The 17,559-nt window shown below is 66.3% G+C and overlaps 1 protein-coding gene across 4 annotated transcripts; it reads right to left on the bottom strand.

The window, feature by feature from the left end:
• Positions 1 to 88: 88 nt before the first annotated feature.
• OBSL1 (obscurin like cytoskeletal adaptor 1) lies at positions 89 to 16,847 on the bottom strand. Of its 4 annotated transcripts, XM_074593477.1 has the most exons (27): positions 16,743 to 16,847; positions 14,410 to 15,510; positions 13,390 to 13,659; positions 12,923 to 13,183; positions 12,242 to 12,547; positions 11,833 to 12,120; positions 11,475 to 11,750; positions 11,070 to 11,342; positions 8,269 to 8,541; positions 7,604 to 7,879; positions 7,250 to 7,522; positions 6,654 to 6,929; positions 6,148 to 6,423; positions 5,783 to 6,058; positions 5,260 to 5,541; positions 4,194 to 4,469; positions 3,783 to 4,058; positions 3,426 to 3,692; positions 2,996 to 3,265; positions 2,651 to 2,917; positions 2,114 to 2,380; positions 1,655 to 1,767; positions 1,388 to 1,541; positions 1,123 to 1,284; positions 893 to 997; positions 497 to 763; positions 89 to 252 (listed from the first exon to the last, which is right to left on the bottom strand). In XM_074593477.1, the coding sequence occupies exons 2-27, from the start codon at positions 15,449 to 15,451 to the stop codon at positions 245 to 247; spliced, it is 7,080 nt and encodes a 2,359-aa protein (XP_074449578.1). In that variant the 5' UTR covers positions 15,452 to 15,510; positions 16,743 to 16,847; the 3' UTR covers positions 89 to 244. The 4 variants fall into 4 exon arrangements, with proteins under 4 accessions (XP_074449578.1, XP_074449580.1, XP_074449579.1 ...); XM_074593479.1 differs by lacking the exon at positions 7,604 to 7,879; XM_074593478.1 differs by lacking the exon at positions 8,269 to 8,541.
• Between the last annotated feature and the right edge of the window lie 712 nt (positions 16,848 to 17,559).

Genomic DNA, 17,559 nt, shown 5'->3' with positions numbered 1-17,559 from the left:
TGGGCTCCCCGGGGATGCTGGGCGGGATGCAGAGCGGTGCCACCAACCCTTAACGGGACCGCGGCTTGCTGGGGCAGAAGAAGCCAAGTCAGAAAAAAATGCTGTTTAATGCAGAGCCCTGACGCCAGAGCAGGCTAGGGGTGATGTCTGTGTGTCCATACATCCCAGTGGAAGCATGAGCCCCATCTCCCAGCAGCAGCATCCATGCATCTGTGTGCAGTCCCTGGGTGCCACATGCTGGCTCCTAGCTCCCTGTGGGGACAATGGGAATCAGGGGGAGCTGCAGCATCCCTAGAGCTGGCAGGCCACCCAAAAAGGGTGTCCCAGCCAAGGCGGGCACAGACTCCTGGTCCCATATCCAGCCTGCTCCCCCTACCCCACCACTCAGACCCTTGCAAGCAGAATGGCATGGGGACAGGGCCCCTGATGTCCCTCTGCTGTGAGGCACAGCAGCACCGCCAGCCCCCAGTGGTGTCCCCCCCAGGTACCCCCTCACCCTCCACGAGGAGCCGGGCGGTGGAGCGGTCATCGAAGGCATCGCAGGTGTACGAGTCCTCGTCCTCGGGGCCCACGCGGTGGATGATGAGCGTGCGGTAGCAGTCCAGGTTGCAGATCTCGTACTTGTCACCGGCAAAGATCTCGGTGTCCCCACGGAGCCAGCGCACCCGGCCCCGGGCGTGGGACACGGTGCACTCCAGCGTCGCCTTGTGCCGCGCCAGCACTGTCTTGTCCCGCAGCGGCTTCACAATGCGGATGGGCAGCGCTGGCGGGCAGGGGGGAGCCGTCGGCATCGTGGGGTGAGCAGGCTCCCGTGGGGACCCCATGAGTTGACCCTGCTGCACCCCAGCCCTGGTGCTGGAGCCCGGCCAGCCCTCACACCCCACACTGGTACCTTCCACCCGCAGGCTGGCCTCCGAGGTGGCCGTCCCGGCCGAGAAGCGGATGAGTCCTGCATCCTCGGGGCGCACACTGCAGAGCAGCAGGAAATGCCGGGTCCCTGGGCAGGGAGAGGCTGGCTCAAGGGGACAGTGACAGGCACCCATGGTGTCCACACAAACTCCCCTTGCTTGAATTTGTCCACTCCCAGCCCCAAACAAGTTGTGGGGCCACCTGCACGCCCACCTTCTTGACGTATCTTCACCATGCTGGAGACCTTGATTTTCTCCCCGTCCTGGAACCACTCGCCCTTCACGTCTCCATGCGACGCCTCGCAGGTGAAGATGGCGTTGTCACCCTCCCGCACCTGGGCATCCTGCAGGTCCTGCACGATGCGGACCTGGCGCTCTGTGGGCGAGAGGCAGGGTGCCAGGGTGGCCGAGGGCAAGGGGGAGTGGGCAGCGCGGGGTTTGGGGGTGCACCTGCCCCCGTGGGAGCTGGGTGGCTGTACCCTGGACGTGCAGTGTGGCGGAGGCCCAGCAGTCGCCCGCGTCACAGGTGTAGGTGCCGGCATCGGCCAGCTCGCAGCGGCTCAGCTGCAGGACGCGGCGCCGACCCGCTGAGTAGATGCGGCAGTGGGGCCCCGGCCGCAGCTCCTGCCCGTCCTGCTGGGGAGAGCGCGCTCAGCACCCTGCTGCTTTGCCCTCCCATCCCCTGGGGGAAGCAGGGAGGAGGACATGGCTGGGTGCTGCTGGAGACAGTTGGGGTGAACCCTCACCTTGAACCACTTCACCTCCGCGCTGGGGCGAGACAGCTCGCACTCGAAGCTGGCGACCCCTGTCTCTGGGACCCCCAGGTCCCGTGGGACCCTCACCATAGTGACTGGAGGCTCTAAGGGGGGAGGACAGAGGGCAAGGAAGGTTTGGTAGGGGAAAGAGACGGGCCTGGAGCTGCGGGGATGGGGAGCTGTGCCCGGGGCACCTCAGCATGGGGCGAGGGTGGCACTTCCCAGGGCACCACCATGGGCAAGCACTCATCTCTGGTGTCCCAGCTGGCTCTGGACCCAGAGCCGGGCTGGGGGTTCCCCACTGCTGAGCTCACATCTCCTCCCTGGGGTCAGGGGGAGACTGCCCAGCGTGTGCCTAGAGCAGCCCAGCTCAGACGCTGGGACCGAACGGCTGCAGGATGGGCAGCGCCGGTGCCACGTGCCCCCCCGAGCCTGCCCCGGTGACCGTACCCCGCACAAGCAGGCGGGCGCTGCAGCGCAGGGTGTCAGCAGTGAAGGTGACGGTGCCCGAGTCCTCCAGCGCCAGCCGCTCCAGCGTCAAGCTGTGCCCGCAGCCCGTGGTGCTGATCCGGCACGTGCTGCTGGGCTTCACCCGGATGCCATCCCGCGTCCAGACCCCAGGCACGCTGGGGTGAGACAGCTCCAGGTGGAAGGTGGCCGTCTCCTTCTCGAAGGTCTCCACGTCTACCAATGGTGTCCGGATCGACACCTTCCGGGCTGCAAGAGACCTGTGTCCGCGAGCGGGTGCCTGCTCCACCTCAGAGCCCTCGGCTCCCCAGTCTGTGCTTGCTGGAGCGATCCCCTAAACCCAGCCTGTTTTACCAGGCTCCCACCCCTGCCCATCCCTGACCCCGACACTCACTTCTCTGTTCCCCCACGTACCAGCTCTGCCCACACTCTCTCCTCCAGCCTGCAGCGCAGTTGCAGCAGGCGGGTGCCCTCCCCGTCCCCAACCCCATCCATCCCCGTCTCCGTCATGGTACTCACGCTCCACGCAGAGCTTGGCCTGCGTGCGGTCGTGCAGGCTCTCGCAGCGGTAGGTGCCGCGGTCGGCGAGGCCGAGGCAGCGGATGGTGAGGGTGCGCCGGCACCCCGACTCCTCCAGCTGGTACTTGCTGCCCGGCTGGAGGAGGACGCCCTGCTTCAGCCACTGCACCTCGGCGGCCTCGTGGCTCACCTCCACCTCCAGGCACGCGTCCCCCTGCTCCTCTCCCACCATGTCCTGCAGCTTCCGCACGAACAGCACCTGCGCCTCTGTACGGTGTGCCGGGTCAGTGTCCGGCCCCAGGGCTGTGCCCTGGGCTGTGCCCATGCAGGCTCCTTCCCCCTCACCTTGCACGTTCAGCCGAGCCGTGGTCACCAGCCCCTCGGCATTGGCCATCACAGTGCCCGCGTCGCCCAGCTGGCACTGCTGGAGGGTAAGGCTGTGGCACAGCCCGCTCCTTGTCACCAGCAGCCGCCTGCCAGGGACCACGGGCTGGCCGTTCAGCTGCCAGGTCACAGCCACATCCTCGGGGGACACCAGGCACTTGAAGGTGGCGTCCTCCCCCTCCAGCACCGTCAGGTTCTGCAGCTCCGTGATGATCTCCACTACCCTGGGAACTACAGCCAGCGGTGTCGGGACACAGCACTGGGGACCCCCCGATCCTGCAGAGCTGCTGAGCATCCCCACACCCCCCTGCCATTGCCATGCCCAGCTTCCCCACCACCCCCATGGCACAGCAGTCCCCGGGGTGGTTGCCAAGCCTCGGGCACGGCTCACCCTGCACCGTCAGCATCGCCAGCGTCCGGTCGTCATTGGACTCGCAGCAGTACTCGCCGGCGTCCTCAGGCTCCACGCGGCTCAGCACCAGCGAGCGCTCTCGCCCCTCCGCCACCATCTGCCGGCGGGGGCCGGGCGCCAGCGCCCGCCCGTCCTTCCGCCACACCACGTCGCCCCGTGCCTTGCAGAGCTCGCACCACAGCACCGCCCGCTCGCCCTGCCGCGCTCGCACGTCCGACAGCCCCCGCAGGAACTTCACCCGCAGCTCTGCACGGCCAAACCCCCCACGTCAGCACCCGCTGCCACCATGGGGGGGGACCCCAGGCATCCCCAACTGTTCCCCCCCGTGCCACCCACCTCGGACGCTCACGTCGAACTGCATCTGGTCGTGGGGGGAGAGGCAGGTGTAGATGCCAGCGTCCTCCTTGGCCACGTTGCAGAGGACAAGGCTGTGCACGCGGCCGTCCCGCCGCAGCTCGCAGCGGTCGCTGGCCACCACTGCCTGCTGCGGGCCCAGCCAGGTGACATCGGCTCGCTCTGAGGAGGTAACGGCGGAGAGCACAGCACTGCTGCCCTCCAGCACCAGCAGCTTCTCCCGTTCCTCCCGTTTGTTCACAAACAGCACGGGTGCCTCTGTGCCAGGGGAGCACCAGGATCAGCCATGCCTCCACTGGCGGCACCAGTATCGTATGGGGGCACGAAGCTCTTGGCGCAGGGCAGGGAACCACTCCTGTGCCCAGCATGGGTGAGGGACACCTCTAGGCTCACCTTTCACTTGCAGCGTGAAATACACCTCGTCATCACCAGCATCGCAGAGGAAGATGCCGCCGTCGCCCAGCTCCGCTTGCTTGATGGTGAGGCTGCGTGCGGGGCCCTCGCTGCACACCAGCAGCCGCCCACCCGAGCGCAGCGTCTGCCCGTCCTTCTGCCACTGCACCACCGCCGTCTCCGGGGACAGCCGGGCCACCAGCGTCACGCTGTCCCCCTCCAGCACCTCCAGCGGGCTCTGCGCCTCCTCCTTGTTGACAATGCGCACGGGCCTGGCTGGGGGACATGGGGGACAAGGCAGGGCTCAGGGGTGACCCCGCGGCACAGGGCAATGCGGGGACAGGATGGTTGTGAGTGGAGAGGTGGTGATGCCCACCGTGGGTCACCGTGGGGCAAGGAGGGCTGTGGGGCTGACGGAGGTCATGGTGCATCCAGCTGCAGGATGCTATGAGTGGGTGGGGGTTGCTGTGGGGCTGGCTGGGGGTCCCCACCTGGGACGAGCCAGGGGTCCCGGTGGGGCAGGTGTGCAGTCTGGTGGGGTCTGGCAGCTCAGGGACCCCTCGGGTAAGGGGACCCAGGCTGGGATGGCAGCAGAGCCCATCACTCCTGCATCCCTCCCTGCCCAGGCAGCTCGGATGCCGGGTTGGGGCCATTAATTTCGGTGTGTTTCCCATCCTGAGCACCTAGCTGGCGAGCCAGGACACCGGCCTGTGCCAGGCCCTCTCCCACCCTGCCCAGTCCTCCATCTCCAGCTGATAAGGGTCCGGGCTGAGCTCAGCCCTTGGCAGCCGAAGCAGGAGGAGCGGCGCCTGGGAGCCGGCCAAGGCTAAATTTAACCAGCCCCTGGCTGGGGGAGGCAGGAGGGACATGTCTCGCCACGACCCTGACATGTCTTTTTCTGACCAGCAGCTCCTGCGGGGATGGGGAGAGGACTCCCACCCTCCCCTGCCACGTTGCCACCCTGGCCTCTGCGGGGTCACAGAGGCGTCCCCTCCCCTCGCCCAGGGCTGTGGCACCATCCCACCGTGCTGGGGGTCCCTGGGGCGCTGAGCTCTTGCCAGCTCACCCGACACCTCCACGCTCGTCACCACGCGGTCGCTGGCAGCGTCGCAAACGTAGCACCCCGAGTCGCTGGGCTGTGCCCCATGGATGGTGAGCTGCCGCAGCACCCCACGGGCCTCAACCTGTACCCGCTCACCCGGCTGCACCTCCTGGCCCTCCCGGAGCCAGCACACGGTGGCATCAGGCCGGGAGAGCTCACAAGCCAGCACCAAGTCCTCCCCAGCCACCAGGCAGCGATGCTCCACAGTGCCTGTGCTGCCCACGATGGTCACAGGTGGCTCTGGGCCTGGAAAAATGGTCTGTCACCACAGGAGCAGCAGCCTGTGCTGGGTGCTTCAATGGCTGGATGCTGTCCAGACCACCTCTGGCTGCAGCTGGGCAGCACAGGGGTTTCCATGAAGCCCCCGCGTGGGTGCTGCCCACTCCCTGTGTTCCCCCCACCAGCCTCCCCACGCTTGCTGCCACCAGCCAGCGACTCAACTTGGTCCTCACCCTGCTGGCCATCCCTCCCAGGACCTCCCACTCACCTTCCACGGTGACAAAGAAGACGATGCTGTCATCCCCGGTGTCGCAGAGATACTCCCCCGCGTCCCTGCCTGTGGCGCCCAGGATGACGAGGGAGCGGCGTGTCCCGTCCTCCTCCAGCCGCACGCGCCCCGTGTCCTGCAGCTTCTCCCCATCCTTGTACCACTTCACCTCCCCGTGGGCGTGCGAGAGGTGCACCTCCAGCACCAGGTCCTCCATGGCCTGGCAATGCCGGTGGGTCGGCAGGACGTCCCTCTCCAGGATCCTGACCAGCGGGTCTGCAGCACCCAACACCAGCAGAGGTGGGGTCTCCAGGGTCCGTGCACCCAGCACCGCCCACCAGGCTCTCCCCCAGCCTCTTGCTCACCCAACACTTGGACAGTGAAGGTCACTGTATCATCGGCGGCGACGCAGATGTATTTTCCAGAGTGCTCGGCTCGAGCGGCAGGGATGACCAGGCGGCGGTGGGCACCCTCCTCCTCCAGGACCAGGCTGCCCCCAGCCTCCAGCCTGACGCCCTCCTTGTCCCAGCGCACGGGCGCATCCGCACGGGACAGCTCACAGCCCAGCATCACCGTCTCCCCCGGGGACACCGTCACGACAGGGGGAGGTCTAAGGGGCTGCAGGATCCTCACCGGCAGCTCTGTGGGGAGAGTGTGGCCGTGATGCAAAGCAGTGCAGGGACAATATGGTCCTGGGGATACCTCTGCTGCCAGCCTGAGGCGAGAACCCATGGTGGGTGGCCCAGCATCCAGGGGGTGGGCACTCACTGCCACCGTCGCTACAGAGGAGCTGGTCCCCCTCGCCCAGGCTGGGAAAGACCCTGCAGCCAGAGTCCTGCCAGTGTGTCCCAGCTCCCGGGTCCCCCCTGACCTGACACCCTGACGTCGAAGGAGACGGCCTCATCCTTGGTCTCGCAGATGTACTCGCCCATGTCCTCCGCGCTGCTCCTGGGGATGAGGAGGCAGCGCCAGGCCCCCTCCGCCAGCAGCAGCAGGTTGTCGGTCTCATCCACCTCCAGCCCGTCCTTGAACCAGCGCACGGGAGCGTCCGGCATGGAGAGCTCGCACCGCAGCTCCACGCGCCCTGGCGCCTGTGCCAGCAGCTCCAGCGAGCGCTGGGGAGGGTGCAGGATCCTCACCGGCGGCTCTGCCGGGCACGCAGAGGAATGGTGTGAGACCTGGTCTCTGTACTGCTCCTGGCTCTGCTGTCCCTACTTACTGTCACCTGCATCCCTGTCCCCGTGAGGCTGCGGGGGAGCCTCTTGCCCCAGTGCAAAGGGGCAGGGGCAATGGGCACACAGTGCCAGCCCAGCCCAGCTGGAGGGGGGCACCCACCACCCCCAGGGTGATGCAGCCGCATCCCCTCCTCTGTGACGTTCAGGGCAGGGACCAGCACTGGTGACCCCATGGCACACAGCCGGGGCAGTGCCACCCTTCCCGGCAGGACATCCCTGCTCTGCCACCAACCTGCCACCAAGATGTGGTAGGAGACAGACGCATCCCCGGCATCGCAGATGAACTCCCCCGTGTCCTGCAGCCGGGCGCAGGGCAGCACCAGCCGGCACCGCAGCCTCTCCTGTTCCAGCACCAGGTTCTCGCCCTCCTCCACCTCCTCCCCGTCCTTGTACCAGTGCACGGGGGCCACAAGGTGGGACAGCTGGCACCACAGCTCCACGTGCTGCCCAGCCACATAGGTGTGGGGGGCCTCCTTGTTGGAGCCAACGATCCTCACGGGTGCCTCTGTTGGGGGGCACATGGCGGGGCTCAGCCGTGGTGGTGGGTGAGCCCCGCAGGAGGACAGGCACCCCCCGGGCAGCTCACCGCTCACGGTCACCCTAAAGCTGGTGGCATCGTCCCCGGCATCACAGGTGTACGTCCCTGAGTCAGACGGCGCGGCTGCAGGGATGTGCAGTCTCCGTGAGCATCCCTCTGAGCAAATGGCCAGGACCTTGGTGGGGACCACAGCCTCACCGTCCTTCAGCCAGTGGACGGGGGCCTCTGGGGGGGACACCTGGCACTCCAGCAGCACGGGCAGCCCTGCCAGCACCTCCTGGAGCTGCTGTGCCTCAGGCACAGGGGCGATGCGGACCTGTGGGGCTGAGAGGACCAAGACCCTGTGTCACTCGGCCTCCATCCTACCTGCTCTGGGGCCAGTGGCCCGGGTCATCCCTGCCCTGCGGCACTGGCAGCTGAAAGGTGAGGGAGAACAAGGGCTGGGGTTCGAGGTGGCATAACCCATGGGCAGGCAGTGTGGCTGTGCCCTGGGGTGCGGAGGGACAGCGTGGCACAGGGCTCTGGGAGGAGGCAGAGCAGCTGACCTGCCCCTGCCCGCATCCCCCTCCAGCCCAGGGGCACGGGCAAGGAGCCACTCGCACAGATGTGAGGGGCAGCTGAGATGCTGCAGCCACCAGTGGGATGGCAGGATGAGCTGGGAGACAGGGCAGAGGGAGAAGGGGGAGAGGGCCATAGCTGTGCATCGCACCCACCTGCCACAGTGACAGTGTAGAAGACGGAGTCCCCGCCAGCATCGCAGACAAACTCCCCCGTGTCCTGCGGCTGGGCGCAGGGCAGCACCAGCCGGCACCGCGGCCCCTCCTGCTCCAGCACCAGACTCTCGCCTTCCTCCACCTCCTCCCCATCCTTGTACCAGCGCACCGGGGCCGCCGGACGGGACAGCTGGCACCACAGCTCCACGCGCTGCCCGGCCGTGTAAGCATGGGGGGCCTCCTCATTGGAGCCAAGGATTCTCACCGGTGCCTCTGCCAGGGAGAGACACGGGGCTCAGCCAGGATATAAAGACCGGAGCAGGTGACGGTGGCAGTCACAGCCCTGTGTGGAGCGATGGCTCCACTGGCTCATTGGTTTAAGGCTGGAGGGCACCACCTCATCCGAATCCCACATAGCACAACCGGCTGGGCTGCCCTGCCTGGTGCTTCCGCTGCTCCTCACCCATCGCACCCGGCAGGAGCACCCGGCTTCCCGCCTAGCTGTCAACCTCTGCCATGGCCCAGCTCCCACAGTACCTGCCCTGCTCTGCCCTGGGGCAGAGCTGAGAGACAAGGAGTGGGGGATGCAGGTAGGCAAATGCCTCATTAGAGAGCCCCAGCACTGCTAATTGCCATCTGTGATGCCAGCACCAGCCCCCGTGGTTGCCCTGCCAGGGGATGACCATCCCTTCACCCGTGTCCCTGTTTCAGAAGCTGCTGGGTCCCTGCCTGGTGCTTCTGTCCCGGCTCAGCCCTTGGCATTTGCTCACACTGCAGCACAGGCACGTGGCTTGCTTGTGGCCAGAGTCCCCATCCCTCCGGCTCGCCTGGACCCGGGACACCATGCCAGATGGCGGTGCTCGCTGAACGCCACCTTTAAAGGGTTACACACAAAATGTGTCCCACTGCTTACATCTCCCAGCTGACTTGAATCCGGACCTCGAAAGCCAGAGGGGCTCCCAGTACAAGCATGAAGTGACCAGCCCTGCTCTTTCCTGGGAGATGCATCCCCTGCCCGCAGCAGCCATCACCGCCCGCCCGGCCACATGCTTAGCAGCAGGCTGTAGCTGGCCCAGACTGTGCCATGCTGCTCAGCCAGCCCATAGCTCCAGGCAGGCACGGGGCACAGCCGTCACCAGAGCACGCTGGTGGCCAAGCAGCGACCTGCCCTTCTCACGGCCCGCAGCTGCCCCGTGCTGGGTGTCCATGCTGGGCATCCGGGCTGCAAACTTCCCAGACAGTCTCCAGCTGCGAAGCCCAGGCCCAGCAGCACACCGCAGCCCCGCAGAGTGCCCGAGCGGCGCGGCGCCAGTTTGCAGCATTCAACCTGCACCACGCTGAGCCTGCGTCCGCCCGGCTCCCTGATCAAACGCTCGGCGGCCGCCTGTCTCCCTGGACCTGCTAAAAGCAATCACGTCGCTGAAGTGCGGCTGGAGATGTTGAACGGGAACCCAAGCGAGGAGGGGGCCATGTGCCAGCCCTCGGCGGGCAGCATTGCTCTGGCCCCAGCCCCACCGCCAGCTCCAAGGGAGCCCCGGCACTCAGCAGCTGCCGGAAAACCCAGAGGCGTGTGGGGGCGGCCGGGCTTGAGGCAGCCGGGCTCCACGCTGCAGCCGCCCCTGGGGATAGCTGGGATGCCTCGGGGAAACCCAAGCGTGCCACAGCAGCGCTGACCGCAGCAGCCAGCCCAGCACTCCTGCCAGGGGGGTGCCAGCGGGAGCCTCCTGGCACCCACACTGAGCCCCACCGGTGACACCAATGGCGGAGTCCTGATCGAACCGAGCCAGTCTCTCTAAAGACCCTTCCATCTAAGCTATGCAAAGCTGCTCAGCTGAAAGGCTGAGCTTCAGCAGATGGTGTCTCCCCCTCCCACCCGAGGGAAGCTGAGCTCTCCATGCCCCGCACCCCCGCGGGCCATACGGTGCCTCCTGCCTCTGCCCACAGCACACACTGCCTGTCCTTCCCGCTGGCCATTTTGCCTTCATCACACTAAAACCCTGCCTTCTTCACCCACTCGGCGGTCACCACTTCACTGACTCTTCAAGTATCTCTTATCACTCATCCCATCTTCACTCCTACATCCTCTGCCATCAACTTCGGCACTTTGCCATGTATTAACACCATGGAGAGGCTTTACCGCTGCCGTCACACAGCCTTTTAACCGGCCTTTACCTCTGCCCTGGTCACCTTCCTGTGGTTGCGGGATTGTGGGTTTCGGGGCCAGCAAGGGGAAGTCTTTCACTCGCTTTCAGCTTTCATTATCCTCTGCCAGCCGGCGACGCCAGCAGCCGCTCCATGGCCAGGGCAGCCACTGTGGGACGCCGTCCCCCCCTCACACCCAGCAAACACCACCCGACCATTGGTATCCAGGCAACCACTAATTTTCAGGTCAGTAATTAACACTGTCCATCAGAACGATGTCTGACTGCAAGTCACTCCACGCCAGGTGCTGGGCCCACTATTTTTAGGACCTGGGAGGAGGGCTTGTTTACTGGCCGTGGCAGAGGTCCGGCAAACACCCTGGCATGGAGGGGTTGGGTGCCCTCAGGTGCCTGAGCGTTTTGGACTGGCAGAACGAGCTGTCCCCTTTGCCAGTCAGTCCGGGTGGTTTCACGCACCAGAGCTGCCACAAAGAACCCGACTGACCGACCTGCTGGTGAGGACCCGGCAAGAGCAGCTCTGAACAAACATCCCCAACCCCACAGCAGCGACATCGACAGTGACCCATGCTGCGGCACCCCACACCACGGAAAAAAATCCCCCAAGAGGTGATCCCACGAGTTCGCCTGCATCTCACCCACCTGCCACGGTGACAGTGTAGAAGACGGAGTCCCCGCCAGCATCGCAGACAAACTCCCCCGTGTCCTGCGGCTGGGCGCAGGGCAGCACCAGCCGGCACCGCGGCCCCTCCTGCTCCAGCACCAGACTCTCGCCTTCCTCCACCTCCTCCCCATCCTTGTACCAGTGCACCGGGGCTGCCGGACGGGACAGCTGGCACCACAGCTCCACGCGCTGCCCGGCCGTGTAAGCATGGGGGGCCTCCTCGTTGGAGCCAAGGATTCTCACCGGTGCCTCTGCCAGGGGTAACACGGGGCTCAGCACGGGCACTCAACTGATGGCAGCTTTTTGCCCCACCATGGGGACAAGAAGAGGGGCAGGGGCACTGCTGTCAGGAGGTGGGGTGTTGCATGGGATCCCCAGCTCACCGGTCACGGTCACCACGAAGTTCACAGCATCGTCCCCAGCGTCGCAGGTGTACACGCCGGTGTCGGTGGGACCTGCCGAGCGGAGGAGCAGCCTGCGCACGCAGCCCTCTGCCTGCACTGCGATAACGTCATCCAGGGGCACGGCCTCGCCATCCTTCAGCCAGCAGACGGGGGCACCCGGGGGGGACACCTGGCACTCCAGCAGCACGGGCAGCCCCGATGACACCTCCCGGAGACGCTCGGCCTCAGGCAGTGGAGTGATGCAGACCTGCGGGGCTGAGAGACATCGCAGAGGGGTGAGAAGCATCCTCCAGCACGAGAGCCGCTGCTGCCCTCCTCCCGGCAGGACGCTGCTCACCTTCCACGTGCAGTGTGGCTGAGTCCCGCACGCTGCCGGACACGAAGGTGACCTGGGCCCCACTCTCAGCCACCCGCACTCCCCGGATCAGCAGTGAGTGCTCGGTCCCATGGCGCTGCACGCTGCACCGGCCTCCCGCAGCATCCTCCTCCTCCTCCTCGCCCAGCCTGGCGCCGTTGAGGAACCAAGCGCCCAGCACCGCGGCCGACAGCTCCAGGGAGAACCGCGCGTCCTCGCCATCCCGCACCCACACGTCCTGCAGACCCTTCTCCAGGTGAGCTGCTGGGGCTGGAGCACAGCCAGACTCAGCCCCACTGGCACCGGCCAGCAGCGTGCTGTGGCATGATGTCCCAGCTGGAAAGAGCCAGGTCCTGGGCAGTGGGGAGTGTCCCCAGCTTGGCACCCTCACCGAGATGCACGGAGCCAGGGAACTCCACGGGGCAGCTCCGGCCATGCTTGTTGGCGGCGCAGACGCGGAAGCAGTAGTCGGCCTCGCGGGGCACGCTGTCGCCCAGCACCCGTACGTGGCCGGGCAGGTCGGTGGCGAGGCACTGCACCCACTCGCCCCCGGCCACCTCCCGCCGCTCCAGCAGGTAGCGGCCAGGGGGGCGGAGGTGGGCATCGGGAGCTGGGCACCAGGTCAGCAGGGCAGCATTGCTCTCCGCCACGCTCATCTGGGCTGCCACCGGCGCGCTTGGGGGGTCACGCTTCACACCTGCAAGTCACAGCCTGTGTTGCCTGCTTGGGGACAGCAGCGAGGCCCCCAGCGGGGTGGCATTAGGGCTGAGTGGGGCTACACAGCCCCCCTGTTTCTCTGGGGGAACAGAGAAACAGGCACTGTCTGATGGAGAGGAAGAAGAGGATGGAGAGGATGGTCTTGCTCTGGTGTAGCATGGTGCTGGTTACGGGGATTTGTGAGTGCCAGTGAGACTCGGGGCCTGGAACCCTGCTAAAAGCCCACTTCCCCAAAAACCCATCACAGCATCACGTCCCCAGCATGGTGGGTGCCCACCCCATCTCTCCCCCCGTGTCAGCCCCCTGTGGAAGGGCAGGATGGAGGATGCAGGGCCCTCCCGAGCCTGCGGCTTACACTTGACCCGAAGCTGGGAGCACGTCTGTGATTCCCCGACGGCGAAGGAGATGATGCCGGCGTCCTGGCGAGTGACGTGCACCAGCACCAGGAGGTGTGTCCTGCCGAAGCTCTTCAGCACGGTGCGGGGCGACTCCCGCAGCTGCAGCCCGTCCCGGCTCCAGCAGATCCCCTCCGACACCTCCCGCGTCTCCACACAGAAGACGGCATTCTCCCCCTCCATCACGTCCAACTTCCGTGGCAGCCGCTTCGTGATCACCCCTACGAGAAGAGATGTGTGAGGGCTGGGGAGGGATGCTGGGGAGGGGGCTGGGCTCCCTGGGGTGGGAGAGAGGAGGAGGAGGAGGAGGTCGAGGAGGGGCAGCAGCAGACACCACGGCCAAAGAGTGGAAGGGCAGATGCTGGGGGTGGTGGGGAGCACGGCGGGGAGGGGCACAGGAAGGCAAAGCTGGAGACCTTCCCCCCACCTCGGACGGAGACCTCAGCGATGCTGCGCCCCTTGTCCTTCATCTGGCAGAGGTAGATGCCATCGTCATCGGTGCGGGCGTCACGGATGGTCAGGCGTCGTACCACGCCTCGCTCCTCCATCACGTACTTGTGGCTGGGCTGCAGCTCCCTGTCCTCCAGGTACCAGGCGGTGGGGATGGTCTCCAGCGGCACCTGGCACTCCAGCACGGCGTCCTCCCGCTCCGCCACCTCCACGTCTGCCAGCTGCACCTGGAACCGCAGCCGGTGCTCTGCCACCGGGAGAGATGGGTGCTGAGGGGGAGCGTGGGGCACGGCACCCACCGGCAGCCCTTTGCTGGGGGCTCTCCCAGCTCACAAATAGCACTGAGCCCTTGGCCCTTCTCTGCCCCTTTCCTCTTCGGTCCATGTGGGAACAGCACTGCCCCTGGGATGCACGTCCCCCAGAATGGGGGGAACCAGTGCAGGGGCTGGGGACACCCAGCGATGCCCACAGCATCTCAGCAGGCAGTTTTTGGGGGTGCAGGAACGTGTACACCAGCGCGATGTGACAGGTGGCTCAGCGGAGGGGAGCAGCAAGGTGCTGGGTCACCCCAGCCGTGGGCTGTCCCCAGCTGGGAGGGCAGCTCTGGGGGACGGGGCTGCCGCCAGTGCAGACGCTTGGAGCCGTGCCCTGCAGGGCTGCCCGCCAAAACCACTCGGCACTCCAGGGGAATTTGTCACCAAGGCACTGTCCCCACTCCCTGCTCACGGCTGGACACCCGCAGCCCTCCAGAGATACCACCTCTCTGCTTGCGAGGAGAGAGGGCCAGGGAGGGGGACACAGCTCCCCGGGGGAGCCCAGCATCCCCGGCTTCCATCCCGTAGCTCCATCTGGAGGAGCCTGGGGTGACCCCAGCTGCATGGGGCAGGAGGGAGCCCAGGGATGCTGGGCTCATACGCAGATGCACCCCTGCCGGATGAAAACCCCTGGATCCCCCCAGTGCCTGGTGGCCCCTGGCAGCCCTTGGCCACACTCCTACCTTTCACCTGGAGCTGCACCGCGCTGAGAGTCTGGCCGGCAGTGTTGGATGCGGTGCAGATGTACAGCCCCTGGTCCTGGGGTTTGCAGTACAGCACCTTGAGGATGAAGTAGCCCTCCCGGTCCTCGTAGACAAGGTGCCTGCGTCCGGGGACGAGGGGCTCACCATCCTTCTGCCAGATGATCTCTGGCTTGGGCTTGCCAGTGACGTAGCAGCGAAATTTGGCATGCTTTCCCGCACTCACAGCGAACACCTTAGCCCCCGGCACCCCGGCTGGCACCATGCCGTTGGGCACCTGGGTCTCCGGTCCTGTGTGCCGTCCCACCACGTGCCACCGTCGCCGCTGCTGCCGCTCCACCAGCAGCTGGGGGCCATCAGCAGGACAGCCGTTGGGGAGCCCCTCCGGTGGTGCCCGTGGTTCAACCAGGAGCACGGCAGCAGCCAGGGCCTCCCGGGAACCGCTGCGTGCCCGGCACACGTAGACCCCCCCGTCCGGGGGCCGGGTGCCGAACAGCTTCAGAAAGTGCCAGTCCTCCGGCTCCTTCCCCACCTCAAAGTGGCTGCTCTCAAAGAGGTCGGAGAGCTTGCGCCCATCCTTCTCCCACTCCAGCACCGGGCAGGGCTGGCCGGACACCCTGCAGGTGAACATCACGTCCTCCCCTCGGCACACCCGTGTGGATGAGGGGGCCACAAGGAAGGTGGGTGCCTCGCCACCCGAGCATCCATCCTCCTGCAGGGGCTCCCCCACCTCCACCTTGAGCGTGGCGGCGGCGTAGGTCTCGCCAACACTGTTCCTGGCCTTGCAGATGTAGAGGCCACTGTCCTGGGGGGTGGCATGGGACACCAGCAGGCTGTACAGGTCCCCCTTGGCCTCCACGTGGAAGCGGTCTGAGGGCTCGATCGGGGTTTTGTCTTTCTCCCAGAGGATGCTTGGCTGGGGGTCGCCCGTGATCTGGCAGCTCAGGACCGCGTCGGCGCCACTTTGTACCGTGAAGGCACGTGGATAGGCCAGGAACCTGGGGGCTCCCCTGAACCCCTCCATCGCCACCTTCCCAGGGTCACGGCAGGAGGCTGGCCAGGGCAGCAGCGGGGATCATCAGCCTGGGGGTATGCACAGAGCAACGGGGGTGGGGGCTCAATCTTTGGCGAAGGAACTGGCATGGACCACTGCTGGGAGGCACCCCCCCCCCGCCTTCCCAGAGCGAAGCCCCCAGCACTGAGCCTGTGTAGCGGGAGCATCACCTCTGAGCACCCCTGCCCTGCTGGATACGCTCCTGTCTCAACCCGAATCACCCATTTCCCAGCCCAGCAGCAACATAAGAGGTGACAAAAGGTGACTCCTTGCACCCCGAGGGGCCGGGGTGCCCACAGCCCAGGCTGCCTGCCCCAGGATCGCAGAGGGGACCCCATCTCCGGGGAGGGGAACCCCCTGCCTAGACAGGGAGCAGAGGCAGCTGCTCGCTGGCTGCTGGGGACAGGGATGGCCAAGGCAGGACGGCCCCAGCCCGCCCCTTCCCCACCACCCGCGGGGCATTCCTGCGGTATCGGGTGGTGGCGGAGCCGCATTCCTGCAGCATCTGGGCTGGCTCAGGGGGCAGGTGCTGATACGGGGCTGTCGCAGGCAGGAGGCACCCGGCCCCATCCAGACGCTTCCTCCTGGGCTCAGAGGGGCAAGGGACCCCGCCGCCCTGCACCCGAGGTCACCCCGCGGGGCTCTGCCATGGGGAAAAGTGGGGCTTTCCCGGGAGCAGATCCCCCTCCAGAGTGTGGTCCCACAGGCAGGATCCAGCCCTTGGCTACTGAGAGCCTTGGCTGGATATAATCAGCCCCAGGGGCAGAAGGAAGGCTGGGAAGGGGCGTCCTGGTTTCAGAGGGCGCTGCCTCTGTCCCCAGCGAGCTGTGCCCATGGTCATGGCCAGGAGTGGGGCAGGGTGCTCCGTGCCTCCCCTGGGCGAGCGCACCCCGGCCTCTGCCCGCACCACGGCTGGGGCCGGTGCGGAGGCGCTGGCCTCCCTCAGGCAGGGCAGGGGGAAGAGAAACCAAAATACTCCCTGAAAGAGCCAGAGGGGATGGTGGGAGAGGGCCGGTCCCCGAGGAGTGGCAGGGACCAGAGCCAGCTTCTCCTCCCAGACCCCAACCCTGAGGATGGTGCATCTATTCAGAGCCACCTCCCCGGCCACATTCCCAGGCACAAGGGCCACCCCATGGCAGCGCCCGCAGACTCACACGGCCCTAATGGCTCAGCCGTCCCACTGCCCCTTTCAACCACCCCCTTCCCCCATCACCCTGCCCCATACAGCCCCACAGCCCACTCCCGTGCCCCACGCACACACCTCGCTCCACCGCCTCTCCCCTGCGTCTCCCAGCGCCGGCACCAGCTCCTGCCACTTCCCCCAGCTCCGCTCCCGGGTGTCAGCACGCAGGGACCAAACGTTACAAATGCCTGCAGCTGCTGTCCCCAAAAATACCCTCTGATGACACGCTGGGTTGATAAGACTGAGCCTGCTCCATTCAGCGCCTCGCCGGGGCAGGGCTGGACTATGTATAGCAGCCTGGTGGGAGCCACCCGGCCCGGAGCAGGCAGGCAGTGCTCCACCTCCGGAGTCCTGGTGTGCCACAAACCCGGCCATGCCTCCGTGATGGGTCAGCCTGTGGCAGGAAGCAACACAACCAAATCATGGGAGCATGGCATGGGACACCAGGCTGCAGTAGGACAGGACATGCCAAGCTGCACAGGGTGGGATGTGCCACACCAGATGCTGCACAAGATGCCAGGCTGCAGGGGATGGGGTGTGCCATACAGGCCATGCTGTGTGGGACATGGGCCTGCAGGAGGAGCGGAGGGGTGTGGAGGCTGCCCACCACCCCGCAAGGCTGCCAGATGGGGCACGCCTGGCACTGTCCCCACAGGCAGTGGCGGGAGGAAGGGCAGGACATGCTGGGTCCCCTCACAGCCTGTGCCCCTTCTGGCCCAGGAGCCAGCCTTTGGCCAGCCAGCCTGGGCCAAAAGGGAGCATCCTTCTCCCGGCATTGCTGCAGGGTCTCGAGCTGGCCGGGCTCTGCCTCATCTCTTCCTCCTTCCTCCTCCTCTCCTGAAGTTGGTCCAGCCTTCCCCAACCCCAGGCAGCATAGGAACCTCTTGCCATCCCT

This window comes from Larus michahellis, chromosome 7, assembly GCF_964199755.1.
Source record: "Larus michahellis chromosome 7, bLarMic1.1, whole genome shotgun sequence".
NCBI classification, from domain to species: Eukaryota; Metazoa; Chordata; class Aves; order Charadriiformes; family Laridae; genus Larus; species Larus michahellis.
The sequence above is the reverse complement of the archived record's forward strand: the minus strand, read 5'-3'. Positions and strand labels throughout refer to the sequence as shown.